A 21,963-nucleotide genomic window follows, 5' to 3' on the forward strand; every position below is an offset into this window, starting at 1 on the left:
AAACAAGTAAAAAAAGTTATAAAAAATATATTAAAAAAGCAAAATAAAGAATGAAAAAATTGTGAAAAAAAAAAATTACACTACTAAATAAACATATTTATGGTAAAACAAAAATAAAACAAATAAGTACCCCAATTTGGTATAGTTGGGTCCAAAATTACTTGATCTATTTTTGCGTCATTGACTGCAGCAAAACCTTTGACAGTGTGGATCATCAGAAACTTTGTAATACAATGATGGATATGGGTGTGCCGAACCATCTGATCAGCCTCATTTACATTGACCAGGGAGCAACAATCTGGTTCCAAAAAGAGCAAGGCGACAGATAATGCTACATCCTGTCACCATTTATCTTCAATTTATATGCAAAAGCTATTTTCAGGAAGGCTGGACTCACTGAAAAAGAGGGAGGAATCAAAATTGCTGGATGAATCATCAATCTTAAATACGCAATGCAACATTGATAGCAACAAGCATAGATGGAATGAATAACTTATTACAGACTGTCAAGATGAAAAGCTCGCACACATGCCTGCTACTCAATACAAAGAAGACAAAGACATTCGCTACAGACAGGTACAATGGGAAACATTTGAGATGGCTCGACGAGAAACAGAAGTTGTAAAAGACTTCAACCTTCTCAGAACAATGAACACTCAAGATGCAGCGATCACACTGGAGGTCAATATGAGACTTGTTGGTTAGCTATGGGCAAATCAACAATGAAGTCACTGGACAAGGTCTTCAAATCAAGGAGCATTTTCACTAGCGATGAGCACACAGCTTGTACATAGTTTGGTAATTTATGTTGTACCATGTACAGTAGATGCATACCCTGGACGATAAAGAAACAAGACAGAAGACGATTCAATGCCTTTTAATTGTGGCGCTGGAGAAAAATATTATCAATACCATGGATGGCAAAAAAAACAAACAAATCAATCAAGCCAGACATGTCACGTGAAGCAAGGATCACCAATCCTTGTCTACTTTGGACACATCATGCACTGGAGAAGAAAGAATAAGGCGAAGAGGAAGACCAGCAAGACCTTGATGGTAGTAAGATAACATCAGAGAAGACCTTGCATAATATCTTCCTACAGATCGTTCGTCCATCAAGTCATCATGGCTCGAGATTGAGCCAAAGGCTGTTAAAAAATATATTTATAACCTGTACACTGAACATCATAAAATAAATTTAAAAAGTGCCAAAAGCTGTTTCTTCTGCATACTAATTTAACAAAAGGTGGAATAAAACACAACCAAAAAGTCATACATTAATGAAAATGGTCTCAGAAAATGCATCATCATATTCTGCAAAAAACCCTAGTCAACTCCATCAGCAGAAAAATAAAAAAAAGTCTGGATCTCAGACTATGGTAATACAAAAATAGTTTTTTGTTCTATAAAATGGTTTTTATTGTGTAAAAGCATGAAAGCATAAAAAAACCTACATAGAATTGGTACTTTTACTGATCTGAAGAATAAAACAATCACCCCTTTTACCACACAGGGAAAATAATATTAAAAAAAAAATTTATTCCTGAATTGCTCTTTTTTGTTTATCATGCCTCCCAAAAATAGAAATTGAAATAATAAAAACATTAACTTATCCCGCAAAAATAAGCCCTCACGTGACTCTGTTGTCAGAAGCATAGAAAAATAATCACATGTGATGATGATTAAAACGTTTTTTTAGGAATTTCTGTTCTCCCAAATGTGATGATATCCCATATGTGGTCAAAACCTTCGGTTTGGGCACATGGAAGGGCTAAAAAAGGAAAGAGTGCTCTTTGTCTGGAATAGATTGTGAATACTCTGTCGCATTTGGAGAGCCCCTGACATGCGAAAACAGCAAAAAAAAACCTACAAGTAATCCGATTTTGGAAACTAGACCCTTCATGGAATTCATCTAGGGGTGTACTGAGCATTTTTAACCTACAGATTATGCACAAAACTTCATAACATTTAGATGTGAGATCACAAAATATACTAATGCTAATATACTGTTCTAGCACCAAATTTATAATTTACACAAGGGGTAATGGGAGAAATTGGACCCAACAATTTGTTATGCAATTTCTCACGAATGTGGCAGTACCCCATATGCGGTTGTACAATACTGTCTGAGTACTGCTTTTAGAATTCAGATTTAATTTGAAAAGATTGTGGGCTCCATTAGCTGAGCCCCTGAGGTACCAGGACAGCCAACCCTTCCCCTCCAGGTGACCCCATATTGTAAACTCCACTTCCTAAGGAATTCATCTAGGAGTGTAATGAATAGTTGAACCCATAGGTGCCTTATAAAATTTTATAAGATTGAGACATGGAAATATGACATTTAGTGGTAAAAATGTAGTTTTTGTATTTGCTGTAAATTTATCAGGTGCACAAAAGTTAATAGGTGAAACTAGACCCCATAATTGATTGTGCAATTTCTCCCGAACACGGTGATGCCCCATTTGTTGTCAGAAATTACTGTTATTACTGCCATACATCAGGGATGCTTTATTTGACTTTTGGAGCATTTTTGGAACATTTTGCTAGATTAGTTTGCAGGTGACCGTTCCAATTTTTGGGAGGTAGAATGAATAATTTCTTACGAGTTGCAGATTTTTTTTGTATCATTTTCGTGTACATAATAATCTTTGATCGCTTTTTATTCAGATTTTTCAGACACAGAATGAAGAAAAAACAGCAAATCAGTTATTGTTTTTATTTTTTATTTTTTGCTTTGTTCACCATGCGGTAAAAGTGATAAGATCAATTTGTTCGTTGGGTCCGTGCTGTTACAGCAATACGAGATTTATATAGTTATTTTTTATGCTTTGCTATTTTTACAGACTAAAAACAATATTTTACAAAATTAAATTGTTTTTGCATTGACATATTCTGAGAGCTGTTACTTCTTAGTTATTTTGTGGAATGTACCATAACAGGACTTGTTTTTTGTGGGACGGTTTGGCGTTTTCATTTTTACTATTTTTTTTTACATATGACTTTTTGATCAATTTTAATTCACTTTTTCGTGAGTCAGCATGATGAAAAAGTGTCATATTTGCATTTTTTTTAATTATTTTTTTACAGCGTTCTCCATATGGAATAAATAATTTGCCAGTTTTATCAAGTGGGTTGTTCCGGACATGGCAATATCAATTATGTGTATGTCTTTTGTTTATTTTTGTTTTATCACAAGTAGTGAAACGGCTTTTATTGATTTTTGTGCATTCTTTTGTGTTTTTAAACATATCTTATGCAATTTTTTTCACTTTTTTACTTAGTCCCATTGTGAGTCATGTATAATTTTTATTTTGGTTACTGCTCTCATATGCTACAGTACTCATGTACTGCAGTGCATATGACTGTCAATATCTCATTGACACAACCTGTAAGACCAAGCTTATAGCTGGATCTCACAGGCCAACGTACCCTGGGGTCATGACCTCAGCGTACCATGGTAACTATAGGCACCCACGATTTTCATCATGGGTGTCTGATTAACCCGTTTGTACCCCCTTTGTAACCAATTTAATACTGCAGTATCGGCAGTATTATCAGTAGTGTCATGTATGGCTGACACTAATGGGATTTGTGGATGCCAGGTGGCACTATACCCTTATTGCCAATCTCCGTTTTAAAATGGCGGTGAGGGAATAAGACCCCTTAACAACCGCCGTTTTAATGTGTATTAAAGGTTGTTAAGGGGTTAATTTGTTTGCCTCTCAAAGATCACAATTAGGCCCTGGCAAAATTTATCCTGTGCTCTACAGCTAAGAGCTTATATCAGAGTTTTGTGGTGATCTTTGAAATATGTGATTCAGACAAAACCCCATTGGCTCCCTATAATGAGCAGATGGAGCCACTTTGCACTCCATATGGCCTATGATCAATTGGTAACCGTCTTTTACTACATGCAGAAAAGCGCAGTTGACCACAGTCCTATAGAAATCCTGCAAAATCTGTGCTACTAAATACATATGCCCCCTCGCCTCTAAGCACCACAGTGTGCCTAAACCGCAGTTAGTGTCAACATGTTTGGCATTGGTGTTAAGGTACTGTCACACTTAGCGATGTACCAGCGATCCCGACCAGCGATATGACGCGGTCAGGATCGCTGGTACATCGGTAAGTGGTCGCTAGTGAGCTGCCACACAGGTAGATCTCACTAGCGACATCGCTGGGGACGGGGGTCGCTACTTACCTGTCACACCAGGCGATCCTGACGTCCTTCCGCCCGCGTCCAGCCTGTTCTCGCGCGATCAGCGATAACCAGCGGGGGAGCCGGTCGGAGGTAAGTATTACACACAGCGATATCGCTAGCAATATCGCTATAACGTCACAAGTTATAGCAATATTGCTAGCGATATCTCTTAGCATGACATGCCCTTTAGTCCATTTAATTTATAAGGTGCATGTCTCTAGAACCACAAGCTGGGTACAATGGATTGGACTTTACCATCTACTTGGCACTACATTGGCATGTATGCAATTTTCCCTCTGTAACATCCACTGCATACTTGTTTCTGGAAAACACCCATTGATTTAAAAAAGCTACAAAGCTTGTAGACTAATTCCAAGAGGGGTGAAATGTTCAAAATGGGGTCACTAGAGGGCAACTTCTGCTATTCTGTCACTTCATTTAGGCTACTTTCACACTTGCGTTTTTTTGCTGGGCGTTTTTTAAGCACACAAACGCATGAAAAAACACATCATGCGTTTTTGTGCGTTTATTTGTGGGTTTTGGTGCATTTTTTTAAAAAACGCATACGTATGCGCATCCATAGACTTTAATGGGTGTATTGCTGTAAAAAAAAAATGCATTGCGTGCGCACGCATTTTTTTGGGCCAAGTCGGACGCACAAAAAATGCAACAGAAATGTATTTTGTGCACCCGAGCGCACACTGCAAAAAAACGCATGCGCATACAAACGCTTACGTGCGCATATGTATGCGCACATATGCACACCCATGTTAAAGTATAGGGGAAAAACGCATGCTTTTTTGCGCTAAAAAGCAACGCAAAAAAACACAAGTGTGAAACCAGCCTAACAGACTCCTTATTCTAGTTCCCTTTAAATAAATTGCAGACCCGTTCTGCTTTCACGTGCTGTGACCTCTAAGAAGTAGCAGGTCATAGTAGCATCTTTAGGCCATGAAGACTGCTCTCAGTATCACTGGCAACCTGTGGCCTTTCACTGTCATATTGAACAACAACTCCTGGGAGCCTTTGGAGAAATGACAGAACTAATGGTTCTATGACCAAATCAAAATAGCATCAAACAGTTCGTGTTCCTGGAATGAAGACTACCAATGGGTCTGGCTACCTTACTTCATGGCACTGCAATCCCTGAGTAGGACAAATGTGTATGGGCAGCACGGTGACAGTTCTGGGTCATATCCTGGTCTCAAACGGAGTGCAAGGAAGGGAGAGGGTGAATTAAAATCTTTTTATTAGTGCATGATCCACAACGCGTTTCAACAGAAATATCTGTTTTCCTCAGGTGGCAGTACTGATTTTAATTCACCCTCTCCCTTCCTTGTGCTCCGTTTGTGACCAGGATACAACCCACAACTGTCACCGCTTCCTCTCATGAGGTACCTGGCAGGAGCTGCATTTTTAAATAACGCACGGCTAGCGCTCCTATTTCTGACCATCTCCACGCTATCTGAATTACCTATGGGCAGCACGGTGGCTCAGTGGATAGCATTGCAGCGCTGGAGTCCTGGGTTCGAATCCCACAAAGGACATCTGCAAGGAGTTTGTATGTTCTCCCCGTGTTTGCGGGGGTTTCCTCCGGGTACTTCAATTCCCTCCCACGTTCCAAAGCCATACTGATATGGAAATTAGATTGTGAGCCCCATCGGGGACAGTGATGATAATGTGTGCAAACTGTAAAGCGCTGCGGAATATGTTTGCGCTATATAAAAATAAAGATTATTAAAGATTATTAAATGTGAGGTTCCTTCATGAAAATCTCTTAACATATACTCCTTAAATTTAAAGCATGGCACAAAGTAATCAATTTAGTACTATAAATGAAATTAAGCTACATATACCACATCTAAAATGTCTATATACACCATCAGAAGGCATTTGCATGATATTGTGCTATGATTCAGATGTCCTGCTGCAAGTGTTCCATTAATCTCATACCATCACTCTTAAAGGCTGTCATTGTGCAAAGCACGATGAGTATGGAGTCTGAATTGAATGTCTACCCTCTTTAGTGATGAGCCGTGCTTTCGTCTCAGATGTATTGGAAACCTCATGGGCAATGCCAAGAACATGATTTCACGGGGAAATATGAAAGTGTCTCAAGCTGTTTTTTAACATGAAATTGCCATGCTGGATTTTGCTCATGGTACTGTGAGCAGCCTGCATGGCCTAAACATGCTACCATGGCCATCAGTGTCACTGGATTTGTCTCCCATCAAATACATTTGAGGTATCATTGGTCGGCAGTTGCCAAGGAAGCTGCCAGCAGGGGATCTTGATGATTTTCATGCCCAAGTGCTTTCAGCATGGCTGAACATTTCTTATAAAACTATTAATAACATCATGTACAGAAAGCCAAGGCGTGTAAGTGTGTTTATTTCTGCACGTGGCGCTCATGCACAATACTGCATAAATTGAGATGTTTTGAAAATTGTATCTTCATCTTCCCTCCATTTGCATATTAATAACAAATCTATTGATCCCATGATTTACATAATTCCATGACCTTTTTCTTCTTAGTGTTGCAATTTCAATGTTGAAGATTGTATGTATTTGAGTGAAGGTTTTGACATAAAATGTATTGTCTTGTACTTGATAACATCTTATTAATGGGCTCAGTGATGTGAAAAAGAACAGATCCTTGTCTCCTGAATGAGTGCCACGTCACTGTACTCAATTTTGCATCCCCTGAATGTTTGCTGGGATCAACAGAGCGCTGAGTATGAAAAAGCGCCACTTCTCTGGAAGATGAGCTTCATTGTTTGCTTTTTTCTGTTTTTTTTTTTTTTTACATCTCTTGACCCATCAATAAAAGGTTGTCCAGCGGTGGAAAACATTTTTAATGAAATCCATTAAGCATTCTGTTATACATTGGTGATAGTATTGTATTGCATTGCTAAATAGAAGTAAATTCATGTGTATGTTGCAATCAACTAGTAATGTATTAATAGAAGAATGGAGTGTTCTAGAAAGCCTAATGTTTCATACTCATTTACATTTTGTAGGTAATCCTCACAGCAACAATTTAAGCAGCAGACTGACCCATGATACAATTGAACATGTTCGATACAGGTAAGATAATAAAAGGTCACTATTTTCAGTAGCAGTAAAGAATTTGCAATGGCGTTTGTTGAAGATGGGATCACATTAAAGCCAAGAGCTTAAAGGTACTGTCACACTTAGCGATGTACCAGCAATCCCGACCAGCGATATGACGCGGTCAGGATCGCTGGTACATCGCTAAGTGGTCGCTAGTGAGCTGCCACACAGGCAGATCTCACCAGCGACATCGCTGGTGATGGGGGTCGCTACTTACCTGTCACACTAGGCGATCCTGCGTCCTCCCGCCCGGCTCCACGCTTGTCGCTCGTCTCTCCACAGGAAGCCCAGCAGGAAGCTGACGACGAGAAGCGGTCCTGAACGTTCTCGCGCGATCAGCGATAACCAGCGGGGGAGCGGGTCGCTGGTAAGTATCAGACACGTCACAAGTTATAGCGATATTGCTAACGATATCGCTTAGTGTGACAGTACCTTAAGCCTAGCACTAAAGTGATGTTGTGAAGTAGGATTAAAGGTGTTACATTGTGTGTTTCTAAGGAAGGAGTGTAAGCAGAAAGCTTAGCGTTAGGTAAGTTACTTACTCTTATTATACACTTCCAGACTTTATAGCTTGCCTCTGATTGTGTTTTTAAGTCTGTACTAAAGCCACAATCGCCTAATATGTGTCTCCTGGCCTGAGCTAACAGCATCGCATATACCCCTTACGCTGTTAATTCAGGACATGAGACCCGCCATCAGACCTAGAATTGTGACTGTACTATGGACAAGAAAATATAGTTGTGTGAATTGTTTCTATCTATGGAGCTAAAATTGCCTTTCTTGACATTTCTTCCTCTTCCTCTGGAGCCTGGCTTAGATTTCAGTATAATACGCTGCTTTCCTTGCCTATGATTTAGACATGAATCCTTTTGGTCTTCACTCCAGTGGTCTTTGCTAGAATTGTGATAAAAGTGATCATGTCTGATTGATTCTTCTTAGGCCAGGATCACACGACCATATTTTCTCTCAACTGAGAGAATTGGGCTGATTATGCTAATCACACTCTGATCAGAGTCTGACCAGAGTGTGAAACAATTTTCTCAGATGTGGAGAAGATGGAAAAAGTTATTTTCCCATCTTCTCATTCTGTCAGTTCATGAAAATCAGGCTGCACTCTGATATCTCGGATGACCCATTGACTTTCAAGGCCGAGTGTGATCCGATTTATGCATCCATAGAATAACATTGGTGCAAGTACGATCCAGCGTTTTGTCCGATCGCATTTGGACAGAGATTATGGTCATCTGCACGAGCCCTTAAACTGATCCATTAGCTGTGCTACAATTTGAAAAGTCCTTAAAGCCCCTTTATGTTGGTTTATACTTAATTTTAATGAACCATCAACTACATGAGAATATTTATATTTGTTTCTTTTGTTTAATGCTATTGCTATGGGCAACGTAATAAATGTGTAAAAATCTGATGCCACTCTGGTTGTCCGTATGATTTTTTTCTCACACCCATCTGATATCAGAGTGACAGTGCAGCATGCTGGAATTTTTTTCCTCATGCTGAATACAGCTGAGAAAAAATACTCAGATCTGCACGGCCTCATTGAATAAATTGGTCCAAGTGCAATGTGAATTTGTATCGGAGTGCACTCAGACAATTTATACTCAAGTGTGAGCGAGCCTTTATGGGGACTATCTGTAGACAGCCTAGTGGAAATATAAACAACTGCACATTGGTGTAAAGTAAATGTAGAAAATGTAGATGAACAGAAGAAAACAAGTAATCTTCTTTTTTGTATTATAGCAATTTATATTCTGCTTCTGTTAGATTTGCCTTTCTCTACCTCTGTTTGTAGCAGGTTTTTCATTTTCTATTTTAGCTCACCTTAATGCCCTTTCGCTGGCTACGTTAAATTTCTTGTAGCTTTGAAATGAAGCCTGCCTCCCTTATGTGCAAAGATATTTGTACCTTCTATTTTCATTTTTACGTCCTTTTGACTTTGTACACTGTGCTAATATACCAGGTTTGTTGATGTTTTCTGTTTTGTAAGTAATTTTTTTTTCAAAAGTGTTATTTTTCAGAATGTTAAGTAAAAATTGATTTAATTACACAGCTTCAGTGTAACATAAATTCCTTAAGTAGTAATGTAAATTCCTGAAATGTATTTATGATGTTTAAAGGGTAAGCAACCCTCCTAAACCATCTACATGGACATGTAGACAAAAGAAAGCTGAATAAAATGATACTTTGATATGTGCAATCCATTGTCTTTTCCAGAGAAATCTATGTTTTTCGTAATATGTAAATGAGCTGTTAAGATCTATGGGCAGGAAACAGATCTCCATTAGAATCTGCCTTCAGTGTTTATTTTTAAAGAAACAAGGAGTTGACAGTATGAGACATGTAATAGCTGACATTCTGCTCTCCTTATCTGCATGTCTCACACTGGTAATGCCCCTTTTCATTTAAAATAAACTCAAGAGGCAGATTCTCAGGGAGATCTGGGTCCGCCCATAGATCTTAACGGCTCATTTACTTATTGGGAAAACAGATTTCTCTGGAATAAGACATCGGATCACAGATATCAAGGTATCATTTTATTCATCTTCCCATGACCTAGATGGCCATGTAGTCAGCTTAGGACGATTGATCCTACTGATAGAATCCCTTTAACCCATTAAGGACCAGGGGTTTTTCCTTTTTTGCGTTTCCATGTTTTGCTCCTCCTCTTCTTCCCAAAGCAATAACTTTTTTATTTTTCCATCAATATGGCCATTTGAGGGCATGTTTTTTCTGGGACAAGTTGTACTTTTGAATGGCAAGATTGATTTTACCATATTGTGTACTGGAAAACAGGAAAACAATCCAAGTGCAATGAAATTGCAAAAAAAAGTGCAACTCTACAATTGTTTTTTGGATTTTTTTTATCATATTTACTATTTGAGAAAGTTTAGTGCATGAAATGGCGAATTTAAGTGTACCTGGAAGCCATGGTAATGCATGTCTCGCTTTCCAGGACCCTAAAACCTTGCCAATCCTCACTTAGACTAAAGTCTTCATCTGAATGGGAATCTATGTAAATCCTCTCCTTAGGACTCATACTCACTGGTGCGAAAATCGGATGAGTGTAATCCGATTAAAAATCGGATTGCACTCTGACCAATGTTAGTCAATGGGTGACATCTCATTTGCGATTTTTTTCTCAGCTGAAATCGGACTGAGAAAAAAATCGCAGCATGCTGCGATTTTCACATGAAAATCGCCAATGCAAGTCAATGGGTGCAATTTTTACACACGTGTCCTTTGAAAAAAGCCGACAATTCATATGCGGCTACTGTATAATCACACTGACAGCTCAGAAAAGAATAGATAGAATATATGTATACACATAGAATACATATATATATATACTTGTACATGCCAGTGACACACAAATATATATGTATTTATATTAGATAGATAGATACAGTTGTGGCCAAAAGTATTGACACCCCTGCAATTCTGTCAGATAATACTCAGTTTCTTCCTGAAAATGATAGCAAACACAAATTCTTTGGTATTATTATCTTCATTTAATTTCTCTTAAAGGAAAAATCACAAAAGAGAATGAAGCATAAAGCAAAACATTGATCATTTCACACAAAACTCCAAAAATGGGCGAGACAAAAGTTTTGGCACCCTCAGCCTAATACTTGGTTGCACAACCTTTAGCCAAAATAACTGCGACCAACCGCTTCCGGTAACCATTAATGAGTTTCTTACAATGCTCTGCTGGAATTTTAGACCATTCTTCTTTGGCAAACTGCTCCAGGTCCCTGATATTTGAAGGGTGCCTTCTCCAAACTGCCATTTTTAGATCTCTCCACAGGTGTTCTATGGGATTCAGGTCTGGACTCATTGCTGGCCACCTTACAAGTCTCCAGTGCTTTCTCTCAAGCCATTTTCTAGTGTTTTTTGAAGTGTGTTTTGGGTCATTGTCCTGCTGGAAGACCCATGACCTCTGAGGGAGACCCAGCTTTCTCACACTGGGCCCTACATTATGCTGCAAAATTTGTTGGTAGTCTTCAGACTTCATAATGCCATGCACATGGTCAAGCAGTCCAGTGCCAGAGGCAGCAAAACAACCCCAAAACATCAGGGAACCTCCGCCATGTTTGACTGTAGGGACTGTGTTCTTTTCTTTGAATGCATCTTTTTTTCTCCTGTAAAATCTATGTTGATGCCTTTGCTCAAAAAGCTCTACTTTTGTCTCATCTGACCAGAGAACATTCTTCCAAAACGTTTTAGGCTTTTTCAGGTAAGTTTTGGCAAACTCCAGCCTGGATTTTTTATGTCTCGGGGTAAGAAGTCGGGTCTTCCTGGGTCTCCTACTATGCAGTCCCTTTTCATTCAGACGCCGACGGATAGTACGGGTTGACATTGTTGTACCCTCGGACTGCAGGGCAGCTTGAACTTGTTTGGATGTTAGTCGAGGTTCTTTATCCAACATCCGCACAATCTTGCGTTGAAATCTCTTGTCAATTTTTATTTTCCGTCCACATCTAGGGAGGTTAGCCACAGTGCCATGGGCTTTAAACGTCTTGATAACACTGCGCACGGTAGACACAGGAACATTCAGGTCTTTGGAGAGGGACTTGTAGCCTTGAGATTGCTCATGCTTCCTCACAATTTGGTTTCTCAAGTCCTCAGACAGTTCTTTGGTCTTCTTTCTTTTCTCCATGCTCAATGTGGTACACACAAGGACACAGGACAGAGGTTGAGTCAACTTTAATCCATGTCAACCGGCTGCAAGTGTGATTTAGTTATTGCCAACACCTGTTAGGTGCCACAGGTAAGTTACAGGTGCTGTTAATTACACAAATTAGAGAAGCATCACATGATTTTTCGAACAGTGCCAATTCTTTTGCCCACCCTCTTTTTTATGTTTGGTGTGGAATTATATCCAATTTGGCTTTAGAATTTGTGTTTGCAATCATTTTCAGGAAGAAACTGAGTATTATCTAACAGAATTGCAGGGGTGTCAATACTTTTGGGCACAACTGTAGATAGATAGAAAGATAGATAGATAGATAAGCTGGTAATTCATATGTGGCTCTACAGTAAAATCACACTGACATGTTCTAATACAAAAGATATAATACATGCATACACATAGAATAGGTGAATGAAAAAAAAAAAAAAATATATATATATATATATATATATACATATATATATGTCAGTGAGACACATACATATATATATTTAAATTTAATAGAGAGATACATAGCAGAATAGGTGATAATTCATTTGTCGGGTTTAGTAAAATAACACTGACAGCTCACAAAACACTAGATATAAACTCATAGAATACATTCATGTGTCAGTGACACACATATATATATATATAATATATCAAATAAATAATATATATACATTATATATAATATATATAAATGATATATATCTAAAATATATATAGAAACATATAATATATATATATAAAGAATATATATATATATAATATATATATAATAAATATATGTAATATATTTCGAAGATATATGTAAATATATATACACATAAAATAATATATATATATTTTATATATAATATATATCTAATATAAAAAGCTCAATGTGTGTATGTATGTGTGTGTGTGTGTGTGTGTGTATGTCCGGGATTGGCATCTGCAACGTTGCAGCTACAGCCACAAAATTTGGCACAGTCACACGTCTGGACCCCGAGAGCGTCATAGGCTATGTTGTGAGGTGAAATTTTAACCCCGCGCGTTCCAATTCACCAAAAAGTTTTTGCCCCTATCTACATAATGGGGAAAAAGTGTGTATGTATCAAGCCCCGCCCCTCATTATGATGTCATAATGTCCCTATCTACATAATGGGGAAAAGGTGTGTGCATATCAAGCTCCGCCCCTCATTAAGATGTCATAATGGTTTCCATGACGACGCTGATTCATCATAGGTTGCAAGCCCCGCCGCTCATTATGATATCATAGTGGTTGACTATGGGATGGAGGATGTGTGATGGGTTTATGGGCACTGGACTATGGGATGGAGGATATGTATGACAGGTATATGGGCATGGGACTATGGGATCGCGGATATGTATGATGGGTATATGGGCACGGGCCTAAGGGATGGAGGATATGTATGATGGGTATATGGGCATGGGACTATGAGATGAAGGATGTGTGATGGGTATATGGGCACTCGACTATGGGATGGCGAATATGTATGATGGGTACATGGGCATGGGACTATGGGATGGAGGATGTGTGATGGGTATATGGGTATCGGACTATGGGATGGAGGATGTGTGATGCGTATATGGGCACTCGACTATGGGATGGCGGATATGTATGATGGGTATATGGGCACGGACCTATGGGATCGTGGATATGTATGATGGGTATATGGGCACGGGACTATGGGATGGAGGATAATTATAATTTGCTATAAATAACCACAGTTAGTTACTATGCCCGGGCAGCGCCGGGCTCTTCAGCTAGTCTAATATATAAAGCTCAAGTGTGTGTATGTCTGGGATTGGCATCCGCACCGTTGCAGCTACAGCCACAAAATTTGGCACAGTCACACATCTGGACTCCGAGAGCGTCCTAGGCTATGCTGTGAGGCAAAATTTTAACCCCCGCGTTCCAATTCACCAAACAATTTTGCTCCATCTACATAATGGGGAAAAAGTGTGTGTGTGTCAAGCCCCGCCCCTTATTATGATGTCATAACGGCTGCCATGGCAACGCTGATGTCATCATAGGTTGCAAGCCTCGCCGCTCATTATGATGACATAATGGTTGACTATGGGATGAAGGATGTGTAATGGGTATATGGGCACTGGACTATGGGATGGAGGATATGTATGAGGGGTATATGGGCACGGGACTATGGGATGGAGGATGTGTGATGGGTATATGGGCACTGGACTATGGGATGGAGGATATGTGTGATGGGTATATGGGCATGGGACTATGGAATGGCGGATATGTATGATGGGTTTATGGGCACGGGACTATGGGATGGAGGATATGTTTGATGGGTATATGGGCATGGGACTATGGGATGGAGGATGTGTGATGGGTATATGGGCATCGGACTATGGGAGGGAGGATGTATGATGGGTATATGGGCATGGGACTATGGGATGGAGGATATGTATGATGGGTATATGGGCATGGGACTATGAGATGAAGGATGTGTGATGGGTATATGGGCACTCGACTATGGGATGGCGAATATGTATGATTGGTATATGGGCATGGGACTATGGGATGGAGGATATGGGCATGGGACTATGAGATGAAGGATGTGTGATGGGTATATGGGCACTCGACTATGGGATGGCGAATATGTATGATTGGTATATGGGCATCGGACTATGGGATGGAGGATATGTGATGGGTATATGGGCACTCGACTATGGGAAGGCAGATATGTATGATGGGTATATGGGCACGGACCTATGGGATCGTGGATATGTATCATGGGTATATGGGCACGGGACTATGGGATGGAGGATAATTATAATTTGCTATAACTAACCACAGTTAGTTACTATACCCGGGCAGCGCCGGGCTCTTCAGCTAGTATATATATATATATATATATATATCTATATCTAATATATAAAGCTCAAGTGTGTGTATGTATGTATGTGTGTGTGTATGTGCGTGTGTATGTCTGGGAGTGGCATCCGCACCGTCGCAGCTACAGCCACAAAATTTGGCACAGTCACACGTCTGGACCCCGAGAGTGTCCTAAGCTATGTTGTGAGGTGAAATTTTAACCCCGCGCGTTCCAATTCACCAAACAATTTTGCCCCTATCTACATAATTGGGAAAAAGTGTGTGTGTCAAGCCCCGCCCCTCATTATGATGTCATAATGGTTGCCATGGCGACTCTGATGTCATCATAGGTTGCAAGCCCCGCCACTCATTATGATAGCATAGTGGATGACTATGGGATGGAGGATGGGTGATGGGTATATGGGCACTGGACTATGGGATGGAAGATATGTATGACAGGTATATGGGCACGGGACTATGGGATGGAGGATGTGTGATGGGTATATGGGCACTGGACTATGGGATGGAGAATATGTATGATGGTATATGGGCACGGGACTATGGGATGGAGGATATGTATGATGGGTATATGGGCATGGGACTATGAGATGAAGGATGTGTGATGGGTATATGGGCACTCGACTATGGGATGGTGTATGATGGGTATATGGGCATGGGACTATGGGATGGAGAATATGTATGATGGGTATATGGGCACGGGACTCTGGGATGATGTGTGATGGGTATATGGGCACTCGACTATGGGATGGAGGATATGTATGATGGGTATATGGGCACGGGCCTATGGGATCGTGGATATGTATGATGGGTATATGGGCACGAGACTATGGGAAGGAGGATAATTATAATTTGTTATAACTAACCACAGTTAGTTAATATGCCCGGGCAGCGCCAGACTCTTCAGCTAGTATATATATACATATATATATATATAGCCATAATATATATAATAAATATACATAAGATATAGATATACATAAAATAATGAATATAATAAATTATATTGAAGACATAGATATATATATATATATATATACATCTATAATAATAAATGCCCTAAGCAGCTTCCGGTTGTAACAACTTCCATCCAGTTGTAACCGGTGACGTCACCGCACACCTCTTTCCATGTTAACCCTCAACACACCACTCCTCCTCAACACACACACTCCTCTCACCTTTCACCATCTCCACTCACGTCCACTCACTCTTTCACTCCACATACGACCCTTTCTCTCACTCCGTCTCTCATACTCACACCGTCATTGCCGCTGATCCACGATCCCCGACATCTTCTTCCGCCGGCGCCATCCTGGATCCAGACGTCCTCCACGCCGGTGACATGTTCTTGCGGCGATGCCATTTTGGATCGGCGAAATCCCGTGATAGTCAAGATGGCGTCGCCGCAAGAACATGTCGCAGGCGTGGAGGATGTCGGGATCCAAAATGGCATCGGTGAAATCTCGTGAGATTTCTCCAACACCATTTTGGATCCCGACGTCGTCCACGCCGGCGACATGTTCTTCCGGCGACGCCATCTTGAGTATCGCGGGATTTCACAATACTCAAGACGGCGTCGCCGCAAGAACATATTGCCGGCGTGGACAACGTCTGGATCCAGGATGGCGCCGGCGGAAGAAGATGTCGGGGATCGTGGAGCAGCAGCGATAACGGCGTGAGTATGAGAGACAGAGTGAGAGAAGGGGTCATATGTGGAGTGAAAGAGTGAGTGGAGATGTTGAAAGGTGAGAGGAGTGTGTGTGTTTAGGGTTAACATGGCAAGAGGTGTGATGCGATAGCATCGGGTCATAATCTAGTATAATATATTTAATATATTATATATAATATATATTTAATATATAAATATATATACCTATCATATGTAATATAAATATGAATATAATATATAGAATATATATATATATATATATATTTATGTTAGTGACAAATACAATTAGTCTAGTGTTGTTTCTAAATTGTGGACATGTATTTAATTAATAAATGATTTTTTCAAGGAACAAAATGGCGTGGAATCCCCCTATAATTTAGAGGCAGCAACACTATACTAATTGTATTTGTCATTGACATCTCTCTCTCTCTGTATATATATATATATAAGTAATATGTATATATTATATACTGTATCTTTTATATATGATATGTATGTATATTATATATATAATTATATTTTATATATCTATATATATAATTATATTTTATATATATACCGTATATACTCGAGTATAAGCCGATCCGAGTATAAGCCGACCCCCCTAATTTTGCCACAAAAAACTGGGAAAACTTATTGACTCGAGTATAAGCCTAGGGTGGAAAATGCTCCATAGATTATTCCCCCATATGCTGACCCCATTAGAAGCTCCTTAGATTATTCCCCCATATGCTGACCCCATAAGAAGCTCCTTAGATTATTCCCCCATATGCTGACCCCATAAGAAGCTCCTTAGATTATTACCCCATGTGCTGCCGCTGCTGCTGCTTCATGTAAAAATAAAAAAATGACATACTCACCTCTCCGTCGCTGGGTGTCAGATACTCACCTGTCCTGCGTCCATGGCTGCTCACCACTATCTGCCAAGTCATCGGTCAGTGGCATTCAGACTGCAGGGGGCGCGGCGCGCACTAATCACATCACCGCGCCCTCTACTGTCTGAAGTCACTGACCGATGACAGACAGCAGCAAGCAGCCATGGACGCAGGACAGGTGAGTATCGCTATACTTACCCGCCCTGACGCTGTCTCTTGAGCCCCCAGCTTGCGTTCGGCGGTCATGTGATACCGCTCTTTAAAACTCATGAATATGCGCATATTCATGAGTTTTAATGAGCGGTACCACGTGACCGCTGAAGGCAGGAAGAGAGAGCGCAGAGAAGCTGGGGGCTCAAGAGACAGTGTCAGAACGGGTAAGTATGACCTGACCCCCCCGCCCCCCCGACCCCCCGGTGTATATGACTCGAATATAAGCCGAGAGGGGGACTTTCAGCCCAAAAAAATGGGCTGAAAATCTCGGCTTATATTCAAGTATATACGGTATATATATTTATTTGACACAGTAAGATAGAACAAAAGCCAGTAATTCATTTGCCGGCTTCTGTCAAATCATTTCAGAACCTGTCAGGATATGAGACATGGTTTACATATAGTAAACCATTGCATATCCCTATTTGTCACCTTCCAATTGCAAGGTGACATTAAACCAATAATATTAACTCATTCTCCACCACTACAGGGCAATGAGAAGAGAGAGGCTAAGTGCCAGATAAGGCACATCTTATAGATGCGCCTTTTCTGGGGTGCCTGGGTGCAGAGTTTTGTAGCCAGGGGGGGTGAAAAAACAATGGTTCCTCTCAAGACTATACAAATCTGCCCTCACTCACCTGCTTTCCCTCTCTGGTTGCGATTTTACAGCGGGAGCCCACGCATTTTTTTTCCAATTAATTGACCCCTTAATTTTTAACACCTAGATGTCCCAAATTTCACACACAAACCCTAATCTAATTATTAGTCAGGGACATATAAAAAAATACATGAAATGAAATGGTTTACTGTATGTAAACCATGTGTCATTTCATGTCGGGTTTTAGAATGATTTTACAAAAGCCGGACATTGAATTAGCGCCTTTTGTTCAATCTTACTGTGCAAGATAAATATATATATATATATATATATATATATATATATATATATATATATATATATGAACAACGACAAAGCAAAGTCCAGCAATAACGTGAGCAATCCAGGATGCTGTTAAAAAATTTTTTCTTTTTATTCATAAATCCATTAAAATGCAATGGTCCAAGCAGTTCAAAACAGCAATAACGCAGGAATTGGTCCTCGGACAGAGCCAGGAAAATGGTAGCAGGCATGGATAGGGTTAAGCTGTTGGAATCTACTGAGAAAAAAAGACAGTTTGACTATAAAAAATCTAGGGTGGTTTTCAGTACCAATTATAGTCCTCAGTTTAATTCTATTGTTAAAATCATTAAAAAATATCTTCCCTTGTTATCTCAGAATGATATTTTGAAAAATAGTGTGGAAAATAATGATATTGCCTTTGTGGCAAGAAGAGCCCTGACTTTAGTTACATTATTATCACCCAGCATGTTCAAAGATCCGGATAAAATTTTCCCTAGCAATTGGTTAAAAACAACAGGATTTTTTAAATGTGGTGCCAATATCTGTAAGTGCTGCGGTTTTGCTAATAAATCTAAAACATTTACATCTATCTCCAATAAAAAACAGTTTAATGTTTGTTCTTTTATAAACTGTAATACGGAGAATGTAGTGTATCTAATTAATTGCAATATATGCCGTATGCAATATGTAGGTTGCACGATGAACCCCCTTAAAACTAGAATCCGCAAACACCTATCAGACGCTAGTAATTTGCCTATGGTTGGTGCATCAGTAGTATCCCGACATTTTTCAAAAAAACTTTATGGGCATAGAGCATGTAAAAAAACCATTGAGAGGGGGAGATTTTCATAAAAAAGTGCTTGCAAGAGAAAGTAGGTGGATATTTGAGTTGGGGACTCGCATGCCACAGGGCTTTAATAACCGCCTGGATATCATTATGCACTATTGATATATTTGTATTATATAATGCTGGTTAATATTATTATTCTATGTTTTTGTACCACTGGGGCTATGTGCACACGGTGCCGATTCTGCTGTGGAGTTTTCCGCGTAGATTTTGCTAAATCTTTAGGTAAGATGATCTGCGTTTTGCCTGCAGATTTGTCGCAGATTTGGTGCAGTTTTTGTGCGGATTTCCCCTGCAGTTTCCGCCTGCAGATTTCTATAATGGAGCAGGTGGAGAGCTGCAGCAGAGCCGCACAGGAGAAGCGATATGCTGCTTCTTTTATTCTGCACCAGATCTGCGCAGAAAAATCTGCAGCATGTGCACAGCCTTTTTTGTTTTACATAGCCTTAAATGGTACTGTGCATCACGTGCAGTTCTGTTGCTTTTCTGCTGGGGTTCTGCAGGGCCAAATCTGCTGCGGAACTGCACGGAGTCTGCACTGTGTGCACAGGGCCTTAAATCTTATGGTCAGGTTATCGGACATTCCTAATGTACTTTTCTCCAATATGTTGAATTCTTTCCTTATAATCTTTATGCATGTTGTATACTGATCAATATGTGGATAGTTTATATGTTTGATCTGCTTTTATAGCACATGTTTTTAAGTCTCTCACATATGTTTATAATTACCCTGATGGGAGTGGGATGTATATAAGGTTCCATGTTTGGAAAGCAGTTTAGATTCTGGACCGTGAAGAAGGCGGGTTCTACCGCTGAAACGCGTAGTCCTATCTGCACGACTTTCCTGCGTTATTGCTGTTTTGAACTGCTTGGACCATTGTATTTTAATGGATTTATGAATAAAAAGAAAATTTTTTTTAACAGCATCCTGGATTGCTCACGTTATTGCTGGAGTTTGCTTTGTCGTTGTTCACATTTGTATGGATGGACTCCTACATCCATACAAATCCGGGCACAACGGAGTTAACCAGGTCAGCTGAGATTCTAGGTGGTTCACAGGAGTGAGCTGGTCTACATTGTTGGATATATATATATATATATATATATATATATTGTGGCAGGGCTAAGGGTCGTGTAATCGATGGGAGGTATGTGTCTCATAAATGGCTTGTCTCCATAATGTAAGGCATAACAAATATTGCTGTATTATTATTGTTGTGAGCAGTCAGCTGCTGGGTTCTTATAATGTGCCTGCTCTTGAACCAGGCAGCTGTGTGTGAGGGGGTATATACCTCCTGTGTGTGCTGAGGCTCGCGGACTGAGCCTGAAGGAAAAGACATTTGATGTTACTTTGTCTCCTGAACTGAAGGCTGTTTATTTTGGTGACGTGCAGTTTGGTTTATGATGTAATAAACCGCATGAACTTTAAGGAAACCTGCCTCCTGACTGTCTCCCGTCGCACCTAAGCGAGTAGAATCCCTACTATATATATATATATATATATATATATATATATATATATATATAATATACATACATATCATATATATGATATATATATTATATACATATAAAATATATATATGTCAGTGACAAATACAATTAGCGTAGTGTAGTGTTGCTGTCTATAAATAAATACCCCACACCATTTTGTTCCTTGAAATAATCATTTATTGAATAAATACATGTCCATAATTTAGAACCAACACTAGAATAATTGTACAGTATATGACAGATAAAAGCACTAGTAACCTTTTTTATTCCTTAAGCTGGTGGTTTCAGCTCTAGTTTTGCCCCCGATGGCTGTTAGGGTCATTGCACTTGATGTTTTCTTTGCTTTGCCTTTTGCACCCGGTGGTCACTGGGATTATAGCAGCTTTTGGCCCCTGATCATTTGATCATTCCCTTTTCCTATATAGGGTCGCATGGTCTATAAGCAGGGGTTGGTGATATTGGGCATTTCCAACCATCCTTGGTGGAGGAAGGAGCTAGAGAGAGTTCCTTGCAGCACAGTCAGAGCCCTGGTGTGGAAGGAGCTACAGAGAGTTCCTTGCAGCTCTGACAACGCTGGGTGACGTAGCAGCTATTCAGGAGGAAAGCTGCATTCTGGTGGTGGACTCTGTTGCATTAGCAACATAGCAAAGCTAAGTGGTGTTATCCCTGTTTGTATTTTTCCCTGGTGTGTATTAGTAGAGCGGTGAGGCCAGTGCCTGCACCACCCAGCTCCATAGCAAGGGATAGGTGTAGGGTGTGCTAGGGTGACAGGTTCCGGCTCAGCGACAGGTGAGGAGCCTGTATAGGGAACGTTAGGAGTGTGAGAGACACTGACTCAGGGGAGTGCAGGAGGTCTCCACGCCCCCATTCCCTATCGCAGGGCCCACCGTTGTAACCTTTTCCCCTTCCCCTGTGTCTTGTTGTATTAGTTACTGGCCTGCGGGTCGTGTCACACAAGACGGGTCCACGTGACACATGTCTATATATACAGTATATATATATATGAATTATATAAATCCAACAATGTAGACCAGCTCACTCCTGTGAACCACCTGGAACCTCAGCTGACCTGGTTAACTCCGTTGTGCCCGGATCTGGA

At 40.1% G+C, this 21,963-nt stretch overlaps 1 protein-coding gene across 1 annotated transcript in view; it reads left to right on the forward strand.

Moving 5' to 3' along the window:
• The window catches only part of MOCOS (molybdenum cofactor sulfurase), a 420,261-nt gene that overhangs the window by 48,156 nt on the left and 350,142 nt on the right, over positions 1-21,963 (forward strand). Inside the window, exon 3 of the mRNA XM_073587739.1 lies at positions 7,222-7,288. Coding sequence (XP_073443840.1) covers positions 7,222-7,288 — 67 coding nt within the window. The remainder of the gene's footprint in view (positions 1-7,221; positions 7,289-21,963) is intronic.

This window comes from Dendrobates tinctorius, unplaced genomic scaffold (assembly GCF_039654945.1).
Source record: "Dendrobates tinctorius isolate UK_male_01 unplaced genomic scaffold, ASM3965494v1 ptg000102l, whole genome shotgun sequence".
NCBI lineage: Eukaryota > Metazoa > Chordata > Amphibia > Anura > Dendrobatidae > Dendrobates > Dendrobates tinctorius.